Below are 12880 nucleotides of genomic sequence, written 5' to 3'. Positions count from 1 at the left end.
TTCTGAGAATTCTGCAGCTTTCACAGTCTTGTTGCTCTTTTCCCAACTAAATATTTTGTCTTTGTACTGCATGCTACCAAATAGAGATTAAAAGGTTTTTGCAAATCATTGCATTCTGTTTTTATTTACATTTCACACAATGTCCCAACGTTTTTGGAATTGGGGTTGTACATTAAATGATGTCAAATATCTGATGAATGATGGGAAATTTTACCAGAAGTTCTATTCTTTAATTCAAATATCTAATTTGCACTTTTGGAGATTTAAAGTTTCTTCTGGGCATCAATATTAGGGAGGACTACTTACTGTACACAAACACAATAAAAAAGTGCAGTAGAAAATACAGTTTCTGTGTTTGTATATGATTATAATCTGTTAGAATAACATTCTACATATACTATGCTCTCAATAATGGCTTATGTCCAAATATGAAAAGAATGATGTCAATGTCATAAAAGAAAAATAAAAAATTATGTCATATTTAATATATTTGAAAGGTAGATCATGTGCTTAGTATTTTGCTTGAAGAGCTAGTTGATGATCAGAAGCAGCAGTTCGTCAGTTTCTCTTCATCCACTTGCCAGTCTGTCCGCCCCTCATCCTGCTTTATATTCTCACCCTGTCCCCTAAGTAACGTCCTGCCAATCACACTTGTCTTTATGGCAATGTCTTATCATTAATCTGAGCGGCTCCCTTTGTTGTCTGTCCACTGAGTGGTTGATGCAGCATATTCATAAACACCCACAGGGCATGTTGGCAGAAGAAAAAAGTGGGCGTACATCGCTGGACACTCCAGTCTTAGATGTTTATATGTAGTTCCACGGTAAACAGAGCATATCCACTTTTTCCACCGTACTTCCTTGTACGGTGTCACTGTGTACCTCTTTGTCAGTGGGCCGAGGGTCTTGCAAACTGAAGGGTCAGGGGTCGGCTTGCTGGGGCAGTTTGGAGAAGTAAACGGGGTCGGCCTGGCTCAGAGGAGGTCTGCAGCAGACGAGGGCTCGGAGGCTCGGGTCTGGACATCGGCCTTCAGAAGGTCAACTATGTCCTGGTGGGAGGCTGCTTCTGCCACCGACAGTGCTGTCTGTCCATTCTGAGGGAAAGAAAAACCGAGACAATCTGCAGTGACTCCTCTTATCCTGACAGTGGCAGTGTTGTGTTGTTCTATCTCTGGCAACTGGACATTACATTACATACATATCCACTGCACCTGCCCTGATACAAGCAGCTCTGCTAAAAGAACTGAGTTCAGCATCTAGAAATAAGTCTAAGCATTCTGCCTTTCTGGAAGTGTGAAATGCCAGTTAGCTGAGATTATGATTTCTCACTTTTCAGTAAATCGGATCTGATTTCTTCCTAAATTACACATCAAACTGTGCAAAAAAGATTATAACAATATCCACAGATAAGCTTCTTTGCATCAAGCAGAAATTGCCTGTGTAATAAGAGATTGTTAAATAGTCAGCCTGGGGATTTTTTTTTTTTTTTTTTTTTGCAGGAAAAGAGAAATGAGGGAAATGTTCCAAGGCCTGCGAGACATAAACATCAGTAAGAAATGTTTGACAATTTAATAACATTCTACATCCTTTCTCCAGCAACAATATGAATAGTGTGAAACAACACCAATAAGACCTACAAAAATCTGAAAATATATTATTTATGCTTTAATAAACCAACACAAGGCAACATAATATAACACAGGAGGATCTGATGCATCTGCATTATTAAGATAAGCAACTGATTTTAATATGAATGCACAAACTATAAGGAGATCTGTCAATCATAAATGGACCAAAAATATTTTATCTCCGGTGTTGGTGTGAGCAGGTTCATATAAGGACTAATATCTTTGTACCATAGAGAGAAAATAGTTCCTCAAGTTCTGTGGATTATTTTGAATTCCCAGGTCATGACTTCTAGAGAGAGACACTGCTGTTTCTCAAATGTATTTTTGGCACTTTGAGCAGAACAAGGCAGACGTCACGACAGCCAATGTCTCCAAAAGTCTGCACTCAGAAAATAAAAAATCATTAAATAAGTCATTTATGTCTTTATGGACCAACATAGGGTGATACAATACGACACAGGAGCCTTTAATGTGTCTGTCTAGTTGTTTTTAAGCCCATGCTCAAACTTACATGGATGATTTAGGTGTCAACACTCTTACTGATACTTGGACGGTGTTATAGTAGTGAGGTTTGTTTTGTTTGAGGTTTTGCTGTAGAGTGATGCTGTTAGATTTATTTTCAATTGCTGTACAGCTCACATATTTGCAGCTGTTTGTCATAACACCCAGGATGCTCATTATTTATGGAACAAGTTATGCTCTACAAGCAATTATCAAAAGTGAGAACACTAAATCTATATTTGCAACCTCACTTAAAGAACAAATCTTTCAAAATCCAACCCCTTCCAAGCCTCTATAGTTAGAGATGGCGTTGACAGATGAATTTAGACATATAGCAGTAAATGTTCCCAAATGACTGAATTTGCTATAATATTGCTTGTAACTTATTGCATTATTCTCACAGTGTGTTTTGGTGTCTCCTATTTATTCCTCTAATCAAAGGGTAGATATCAGACATTACGGCAAACTGGAGGAGACAAGGCTGCGCACAGAGAGAGACCTCTTGTCTCATGGGAACACAGATGTCTGACACACTCTGCATTACACTTTATGTAAATTTTACAAACCTGTTAAACAAACTGTTTGACTTACTTGCACATAATCTAAAATTGCTTTGCCAAAGCTGCTTCTTCACTCAGTTTTGAGATAATGTTTGTTCCCCCGCTGCCACTAAATATAGTGTGTGCTCGTGTGTTGTCATGGAGTCACACAGCAAATGATGCACCACAGTTGAGTTATAGGATGATTGCAGGATACGTCTATATGTATTCATCTCAGTCATCCACGTGGTGCAGCCAAAATCCAGCTTTGACAATCTCCTGAACTGTTGTACTGAAGACTTTGCATGATTTAGGCTAATTGTTGATGACACTTAAAGTCCCATCTCCCTTTGGGACTGGACAGGAAGAAGTGTTGTAAAATGCTGTGATCTTATAGCAGCGTTGGAAGTAGTGACACACTGTGTTGGAAGTGATGATTGCAGTGATGATACTTTGGGATCCTTTGGGAAACCCCACTGCTGGATGCAGGTGTGGAACAGTGTTGCCACAGTGTTAACGGCAGCGTTTGCAGGATCGTTTGCAGAGGGTACGTGCGCTGGCAGAGGAAAACACCAGTCTTGATATGGCTATTCTCTGACTGGGCACCTTACACTGCAGGGAGGAATCATCAATCTAAAGAAATCAATAATGCACTAGGTTGAACAATCAATCTACGATGTGTGGGCCAGGTAGCAGCTACCGAGCATCCGACATTGACAGCTGGGGCAGGCTAATAACTGGCATAACTGACATATTCTGCAGTATGCGTGAGCCAGGAGCTTGGAGCCATGTGACCATTCATAGCAGATAATAACTAGCTGCTGACATGAAGCACTGATCCCTGGCTTCTCAGTAAAGAATGAACCCTTACAGAAGAGTCACCAAAGTACAAATTAAGCCAAAGACAGCACAGGCAGGAGGTCTCAGGCTTTTGGCTCGAGCTTCCCCTCAGTATGGATCAGTGTCCATGTATAAATTAGCTGCTGTGGGGGTTGGAGGTGAACCCATTATTAAAGCCACGTTTTTTTGTTTTTTGCCTGCAGAGAACGTCTCTTTTTGTCTCTGTATTTTAAATATGTATTATGTATGTATGTTATTTTTTTTACAATATTGTGTTATATTTTAAAGGACCAGTGAGTTGCATTTAGTGGCATCTAGAGGTGAGCTTGTAGACTGCAAACGCCTCCCCTCATCCTCTTCCATGAAAACATGGAAGTCAGTATCTAGAGCCAGTGTTTGGTTTGTTCATTCTGAGCTACTGTAGAAATATGGAGGCTCAACATGGCAGTGGAAGAGGACCAACTCTCTCTGTTATGCTCATTCTAGCATAACAAAAACACAACAATTCTTATTTTGAGGTGACTTTAAACATACTTTTGAATATTATATTTAAGTCTCAGAATTTTGTCAGCCATGTTGGATTTGGTTGTGTTCAAGTTCAGCACTAAAATCATCAAATAATCAGCCTATGTGAGTAAATCTTACCAGTATCCTGTATTGTGAAAACATCATGTGAGAAAAGGTGCATCTTCCTGCTCATAGTTCAGACATAAAACTTCCAGTACAGTTAATCTTGTCATTTGTGGTGATTTTGAGACTCTGTTTGAAAAGATGTTTTAATGCACCAGCTAAAATAAAAGTATTTGTTTTCCCTTATTCATAATTCCTACGTGAAATGTTCTCCCTGTGCATTATTGTAAACTTCTGTCTGTTTTATCCTGTTATTGTAATGCACACTGACTGACAAAGGAAGAAAATGACAGCTCCATATTAGGAATCAAGTGACGGGTCTTTGACTGATGATTCGAATCTTCATCTCTCAGTGGACAGCCCTTATCATATTCCATTTTAGCCATATTCTGCTGATAAATCCCTCTAAATCTTACACACTGGACCTTTCAACCTGGCAGCACATAAAAGAAAAGAAAACAATGTGCATACATGCTACAGAGAGACAGAGTTTGAAAAAGATCTTGTCTTATATATTAGACTGGATCTTGGAAAGGAGAACACACTCAGGACACCTAATAAACCATCCTGGATGAGATGTGAGAGATCTTCAGGTTTATAACACTCCAGTACACGGTGTTATTTCAACTTTGCACAGTGTACCTTATCTGTGAGGCTGAGGTCGCAGCGACCTGTCTCAAGCAGCAGGCGAACGATGTGTGTGTGTCCGTGTTCGCTGGCGCACATCAGGGCCGTGGAGCCCTCGCGGTCCTGGGCATTTACATCCGCGCCGCAGCTCAAGAGCAACTTCACCATGGCAACGCGGCCGTGGCTCACCGCAAGCATGAGCGCCGTCTGGCCTGCCTGGAGAAGGAGTGAGAACTAGAGAGAATTAGAATTAAACCGTGAGAGGGCAGGTATGAGGGGGAGATAAAGAGATGAATGAAGAGAGATGCAGGAGTGAGGGAGGAAAAGACAGATGAAGGGAGAGTGTGAAAGAGAGTGTGATGTTTTAGATTAAAATATTCTGGGAAAAGGTAAGAGTTATAATTAAGAGGATTATTTCAGAACAGATTTTACTGGATCTTAAGCTTTTTCTGAGTTTATATGCAGAGAAACATAATTATAGTAGAAATGAACGAGCATTTATAGACTTTAACTTGCTTTCTGCCAAAAAATGTATTGCACAGTAATGGAAAAATATTCACAGACTAGACACTGCACAATGGATAAGACAGATGTTATTAAGCTTTCCATTAGAAAGGATAACTTACATATTATATATGGAGGATTTAGATTTAACAGATGAAGGGAATAACTAATTTCTGTGGACGATGCAGTTTCCGACCTTGTAGAAGTTTTATTTTTCTTCTATATACTTTTTTATAGTTTTCATCTACTGCAAATTAAATACTCCATTCTGAATAGACTACCATTTGTTAAAATAAGAGGAGGCTTTTTTCTTTTCTTTTCTTTGGTTTGTGTCAATGGAGCAGTTTTATGTGGAGTTTTACTGTATATATGAATGTAAAAAGCTTATATAAAAACTTTGTATCTGGACTATATGTCTCACAAACTCACAAAAGTCCAGTATTCAAATATGTGCACAAAGAACAATTAAGGAATGCTATTCCTTCCCATTTATACATTTTGTTTGGTTTACACTAAAGATTCCTGGCTTTTGAGAAAGTAATGGTGTATTCCTATTAAGTGACCCACTTATATACATTTCCTAACATGCCCTGATTTACCCAGAGGATTTATTAAATTCACAGACTTACTGTGCCTGATATACAACATCCTTTACAACAGTAACATACAATACGACGAGTCCCCCGAGTCAGTAAATTCAGGGGAAGCCATGTGTCAGTGCAAGCACTCAGCATGTTGTATATTACCTGTCTGGAGCACGCATTGACATCACCCAGTTGCAGCAGTTGTTGTGCCACCTCCAGATCATCAGGGCTCTCAGCAGCCGTCAGTGCAGCGAGCATCACCGGAGTGTAGCCCGCCTTGTTCACATTGTCTGTCTCACACAGACCTGAAGACAAAAACACAGTATTTCAGTAAGACAGGGTTGCACCAACAAAGACTAATTTAGTTCTAATCACATTTTAGCAAAACGAGATTTCAAATGAATAAATCAAGATTTCAAATTAACCAGAACTCCACTGCACAATAAAAGAAAATTAAACACCAGGCTACATTGTTTGCTAGCTTGCTAAAAGGTTCGTTTACTCATGATGGCTCGAGGAGAGAAGAGAAAATCAAATCTCTCCTCCTTTGAGAAAAATTCATTGGCCGAATTAATGGGGCAATAATGTCGAAGATTAAAAAGGGACACAGTTAAAAAAAAAAAGAGAGAGACTGCCTGGCAGCAGTTGGTTGTATTAACAGATCGACTCAGGTCAAAGAAAGAAGAGACACTTAATAAAACTTAATTGGGTCGAGTCTGTCCCTTCAAGGAATTTGGTTTAGTTTGCTTAATGCATCTCAAAAAGGACACCACTTTTAAAAATGAAAGCTCTTCAAATAATAAAGTTATTACATTATTTTACTTTACATTACTACTTTCTGCATGCAGCTGTGTGTGTTGTTTGAATCTCACCAGTATCCAGCAGGAGTTTGACCACAGGGAAGTTTGAATGCGACACGCTGTAGTGGAGGGCCATGTTCCCGTTGCCGTCTGTCAGGTTCACTACATATGGCAGCAGAGTGGGCGTGGTCAAGCCCACCTGTCGCAGGTATAATCTGACCATATCGGCCTGCGAGTCTTTCTGACTGGAGACCCTGAACCACTCCTGATAGAGCACCACAAGCACCTGACGCTGAACAGACAGGAAGGATTGAGAAGATATAAATGTAAAAGGCGCCTGTGGCAGCGTTTTTATTGTTCCCTGAACATAGGTTTTACTGTTTGGGCTGTTCAGCAGCTTGCATTTTCAGCCTGAAGAATGGCACAGTAAACCACATCACTCCACATTATTCTACTCATTGAAGTCAAAGAGCTCGAGCAGAACATCAACAAAGAACCTGAAGAATTTCCCTGAACAAAAATCTTTTTTTTATCACCGTCTTAGACACTGACTTTGGAAAGTGAAGTATCATTTTTACCCCATTAGAAAGAAGATAAGACACATTACAAAAGCTTATAGCTGACACACAGTGGAGGAAAGATTGACAACCATGAACATCAACTTTGCAGTCAATCATTTTACACGGCTGTGAAGAATTAAAACAACAGCCAAAAGAAATTCTTACCATTTCTTTATCTGGGGATGAAACCTCTTCCATGCGGTCTTTTACATAAAGGCAGGCGTCGATAAAACGCTTGTCAACTTTCTCCCTGGAAACAAAAAGACCAGATAACACTTTTTTTTTTTCACTCATCCAATATGATCTCTCAAATATTTTTTCTGTCAAAAACTTTCAAGCAGACAAGAAATATCTGGAAGCAAGAAAAACATCAAAATGTAACCCAGCACGCTGCACATCTGTTCTTTACATTGTTTTTTTTTTTTTTTACTGCTTTCTCAGGTTTAATGTGGAAATACCATCAAGTCTGCGTAACATATGGCCAAGAGGCGGCTACTTTGTTTCTTGTGTAAACTCTGTCCAGGACGAAAAACAAAAGATAAAAGACATCTCGCGGGCCTCTGCAGAGTACACACACATCGGTCATCAGTCTGACACATTGATAGCACATGCAAACCTCGATGGTCACAGCTCACACTGATTCACTGCCCAATAATCTCCACCAAGTGCTCATACTGCTCGTCACGCGCAGTCGGACTGTACATCTGTGAGTGGACGGCACGCTCTACGCCATATGTACAAGCACACACGCATAGGACTGATCAGACAGGTGCTGAGTGATGAGTTAATATGCTTTCTCCCAGAGGCTCCACTACTGTCTGGCCCTCGGGCCCTTAGCTCTGTCCACATACCTGGTCGAGATAAGTGATCAGTCAGTGGCAGGGAGGACATCACTGCTGCTTATTTGTTTTTTGTCTCAGCATCCTGGCACTTTAGGGACTGAAGTGCGTCTGTGTGTGTGTGTGTGTGTGTGTGTGTGTGTGTGTGTGTGTGTGTGTGTGTGTGTCTGAGACCTCTGTCAGAGTGAGAGCAGCTTATACTGAAGTGTGTAGGAGCAAGTAGTGTGCGCTTTAAAGTGTGTGTGTAGAAACAGGTGTGCATTTAGTGTGTATGTCTATGCCTTATATACTGTAGGGTGTGAGTGTGGCAGTGAGTCTGTGCAAGATATTAAGAGGTAAGCAGTGTAAGTCGGTATGAGTGTGTTTTAATTGGATTTCTGAATGTGTGTGTGTCAGCATCTGTGTGTGTGTGTGTGTGTGTGAGGCCCCCAGTATACTGGAGTGTGATTCAGCACCTGTCTCAGAGAAAGTAAATGGGCTGCACGAAACAAAGGACTCACTTGTTCTTACCCAACATCATACGTCACACTGTCGTCTTTATGAATGTATAATACGTGACATGACTGTAAGGTGCTTTAATTATATTCCTTGCATAACAATGACTTTCCCTTTCACAAATAGCCCAAATATATGCATTTTTATCTAAATGAGATGCTAGAAAATCCTCGTACATGCCTACTACTGTAATGCACTTTACTCCAGAATGCAGCTGCTACAAAAGTGAAGAAGTTGGATCATATAACACCAGTATTTATATCTCTGCAATGGCTACTGGTTCAAGCAAGACCTGATTTTAAAACCCTCCCTCTTACCTACAAGGCTTTTGAATGGACTGGTTCCCCCACATATCTCCAGCCTTATTTCTCCTAGGTACATGTGCGATTTGAAGTCACCACCCTCACTAGCTGGCTCCAGAGATACTAGTCAGTTAAACTATCTATTAATATTTTATTAAACTGCAACTGTTGCCTTTGAGATGTTGTGCAGAAGTTTTGCAGCCCCGCCTCACCCATGCCGCCCTGATGGCCCGTACTCAGCAAACTGGAACAGATGATGGCATGTAAACAGCAGAGTTTGGCAGTATTTTGATCTACAAAATGAAAATAAATTATGTAGGCTGTGTCAGAATAAACTGGCTTATAGCCACTTGACTGGAGAATCTGCTAACGTTAGCCACACTGTGTAGCAGCTAACATCAGCTCCAGGTAAACAATGTGGTTTAGTTACCTGCAGATACAGATATATTGAGTTAGTGTCATGTTTTGTGGTATAATTTGTAATGTTAAGATTGAAAAATGTGATTAACAGCTTCAAATGGCTCTTTATATACAATATATTTTTCCAGGCAATCTTTAACATCATCAGTGAATAAATTGTGCTAAATTTTAACTATTTTCTGGGTGTTTTCTTACTTTTAATTTTTAATTACAATGTCTGTTTAATCAGCAAAGAATTAGTTGCCAGGAACATCTCTAATTTCCGCATCTACTCAGTCACGTCCTTTACGTTCCCCTGATGCTGCTTACTTGACTATTCCTTAATTTCATAAGAACTCTTTTGATGGTTGAGCCTTCGAGCTGAACTTCTCTGGAATAATCTGCAGCATCTGGGTGCCAAGCTCTGTCGATACTTTCAAATTCCGGCTGAAAACACGTCTTCTTTCTTGTCACTATGAATTTCACCACATATCTGTCTGTTTTCCCTCCTTGATAAGTGGCTCTCTCTCAAACCCAGTTCTTAAAATGACTAACATCAACTTCTTTTTCTGTTGAAATTGGAAACCTCTACTCCTCATGTGCCCTAATCACCCATGGAGTACCTGAGGCTCCATTTTTGGTACCATATTATTCACCCTGTAAATGCTCCTATTAGACTCCATATTCCAAAAATACAATCTAATACCATTGCTCTGCAGATGACATGCAGCTATTCCTCCTATTAGAGTACGGTCATAACAACGATAACACAGTTAGGTCCCTCTGAGAATGTCTCCAGGACATAAAACACTGAATGGATAAAAACTCTCTTGAACTAAATGACAGTCAGACCAAAATGTCTTATTTCGCTCCTCCAACTCCACCAGGATATAGCTGATCACTTGCACCTAAACCTCATGCACATGCCAGAAATCTCGGTGTCATCTTCTTCAATCCCCCTTTGAAATCTGACAAACGCATTAACTCTGCTGTGAAAGCTTGTTTTTTCCAGCTTAGAAATATCACCAAGGTCAAACCATTCCTCTCTTTTATGAGCGACAGCAGGGAGGTCATTACTGAACATGACACTGCTCTGTGTGGCTGCAATGTTTATTTTCTTTCGCTCACAGTGATGAGCAGTGTGCATCACACTGAGCAGAATGTTTGCAGCTGCTACATGTGTGTTACTGAAATAGAGAAGATGACTTAAGCTTTCTTTCAATTTGCCTCATGTATTCTTCACTATAAACTATTTTTACCAGCAACAGCAAACAGCTCACGCTGATCAATCACAGTTCATTGTAGTTCAGTCTACAGTGGATACATGCGTAGGCTTTATAGCAAAGGCATGATCCCTTACTAACAGCAATAAATGAAACTTGATTGTCCGTCTCACCTTTCAGCCAGTTCTTCCAGGAGCTCCTGGCTGCTCTCTGGATCCAGCAGACCTAGTTCAACCTCCTTCTCTGCAGCCACAGCACCTTCCACTTCAGCCGAGACCTCTGCCTCCTTCTGCTGGGTCTCTGCTCCCTCCTCAGGCTTCTCTTCTGGCCGAGCCTCCGGCTCCGGCTCCTTCTCCTTCTCTACCTCTGGCTCTGAGCTGTCCTCTTCCTCCTCCACGTCTACCTTCGGCTTCTCATCTCCACTGGACTCCTCACTGGATGTTGTCTCATAACTGGAGGTCACAAACAAGTGGCACAAATTTCACATGTCATTTATCCACATTGTACTGTCTATAATAAAACTTTTTCTTAATCCAGCCTGTGTTGACTGACTTTATAGCTTAACAGAAATCCATCTTTAAATTGTGTAAGACAGAAAGCATTTTGTGGGCTTCTGAAAATTTGACTCATGTTTTCTCTAAAGGTAAACATGTACAGAAATGAGACATACACAGAAGCAGCCACATCAGAGAAACACCTTAGCAGGTACAAACTAATATGAAAGCAGTAAAGTCAACAAAGGTCAAGGCTGGATAAATAAAAACAGGTCATTCCCCTCTACACCTCAAACACGACATCAGAAAGAGGCTTGTCTAATACAACCTTGGCCCACATATCCAAAACATCCTTCACACAGTTAAACATATACATGAAAATCCATAGGTATGTTTGCACAGTTACATACGCAACCTTGGACAAAACACAACCTTGTCCGGTGAGAAAAGGCTGCTGGTATATTTAGAGCTGTGGAGGTTTCTGGTGTGGTGTGTGATCACTGGGGTCTGTCATGAAGGAACCTCTGTGAGACCGATGATCAGATAAGTCTCATACTGAATGCCACTGATTTATTCTTATTTGTAGACGCATACACATGCACACACGTACACACACCAAGACACCGCACCACAAGAGGCGTTCAGGGGCCACAGCATTCCCTGGATTCCAGAGGAGCTCAAGGGAGAGCAAAGATAGGCTAGAGCATCCAAAGAGAAGAAGTGCAAACATCAGCCCACTTCCTGGTGCGGCCAGAAGTTTAAAGATAGTCAGAGAAAATATTGTTGTCTGACATGTTTGTCTCATTATAAATAACATCTGCTCAGTTTTGTTTGGAATTGGAGATTGTAACATTGAAAAAGGGAGATGTTTGTTGTTCAGGGGTTAAAAACACAAAAAAGAGACAGACAAGATGTGGAACATCTCACATAACTTATGACCATCTTAGACTGGGTTGCACCAACGAAGAATAATTTAATCTATGATTAATTCTAATCAGAGTTTAGCAACACTGGGTTTAAAATAAGGTAACATAAAATAAATCCAAATTTATTGACGTAAACCAAAATGAGTGTTGTCGGGAAGTAGTAAGTATAAGAGAAGGGGGAACCCGTTTTCTAGCTAGCTACAAGTAAAAAGTTAATAAAAGCTAACAAAATGTTACTTTGTTTGCTAGCTAACTAAAAAGCTAACAAAATGTTAGATTGTTTGTTAGCTAGCTTAAAACGTTAATCAAATGCTACTTTGTTTGCTAGCTAGCATAAAAGTTAAAAAACCTACAAGTGTCCCGCTACATGAAAGTAAGAGAATTAATGGAGCAGTATGGTAAATAATAGTAGTTTAAAGGTAATAGTGGATCACATTTTAACTTGTAGTTTAAAGTTTTGGTGCAGAAGAATAAGATTTAATCTAAAGTTTAAAGTGAGTTTTAAGTTTGACAGGGAGGAAGGAATAGACCACGTCACCACGGCTCGGACAGAACATAGCAAAGGTGAGCAGGTCATAAAACAGAGAAGCTCAGAAATGTAAGAACAGAAACACAGGAATAAAACAAATATCGTAATTTCAGCCATTTCCTTCATGTGCAAGAGGTAGAACTATTGAGACAAAAAACAAGTACTGAGGAACATTGGATATGTAACAAGAAACAAACATATCATTAGATGTGTCCCTGGACTCAAAAAGGGTCTGTTTTACCATTTTATTAACTGTTATATGGCAAAAAATATATATTTTAATGGGACAGTGCACCTCATAATCAAGAATACATATTTTCCCTCTGGCCTTTAGTGCTCTTTATCCATCTAGTTTATTTTGGAAAACTCAACAGCAATGTCTCTTCCCAGAGATCATGACCCAGATACTCAAGATAATCCACTGAGAATGTTGTGAACAGTTTTGTGTAAGAAACACTCTA

At 40.0% G+C, this 12880-nt stretch overlaps 1 protein-coding gene across 2 annotated transcripts in view; it reads right to left on the bottom strand.

Moving 5' to 3' along the window:
• Nucleotides 1-214: 214 nt before the first annotated feature.
• The window catches only part of kank4 (KN motif and ankyrin repeat domains 4), a 97866-nt gene continuing 85200 nt past the window's right edge, over nt 215-12880 (bottom strand). For both annotated transcript variants that reach the window (XM_084723699.1, XM_084723698.1), the window contains exons 5-10: nt 10644-10922; nt 7378-7462; nt 6725-6944; nt 6015-6157; nt 4780-4980; nt 215-1093 (exon numbers count right to left, since the gene is read on the bottom strand). In XM_084723699.1, coding sequence (XP_084579825.1) covers nt 974-1093; nt 4780-4980; nt 6015-6157; nt 6725-6944; nt 7378-7462; nt 10644-10922 — 1048 coding nt within the window. In that variant the 3' untranslated portion in view covers nt 215-973. The remainder of the gene's footprint in view (nt 1094-4779; nt 4981-6014; nt 6158-6724; nt 6945-7377; nt 7463-10643; nt 10923-12880) is intronic.

Source organism: Lutjanus erythropterus, chromosome 7, assembly GCF_056507025.1.
Source record: "Lutjanus erythropterus isolate fLutEry1 chromosome 7, fLutEry1.hap2, whole genome shotgun sequence".
Taxonomy (NCBI): Eukaryota; Metazoa; Chordata; class Actinopteri; order Lutjaniformes; family Lutjanidae; genus Lutjanus; species Lutjanus erythropterus.
This window is presented reverse-complemented; position numbering and strand designations above follow the sequence as displayed.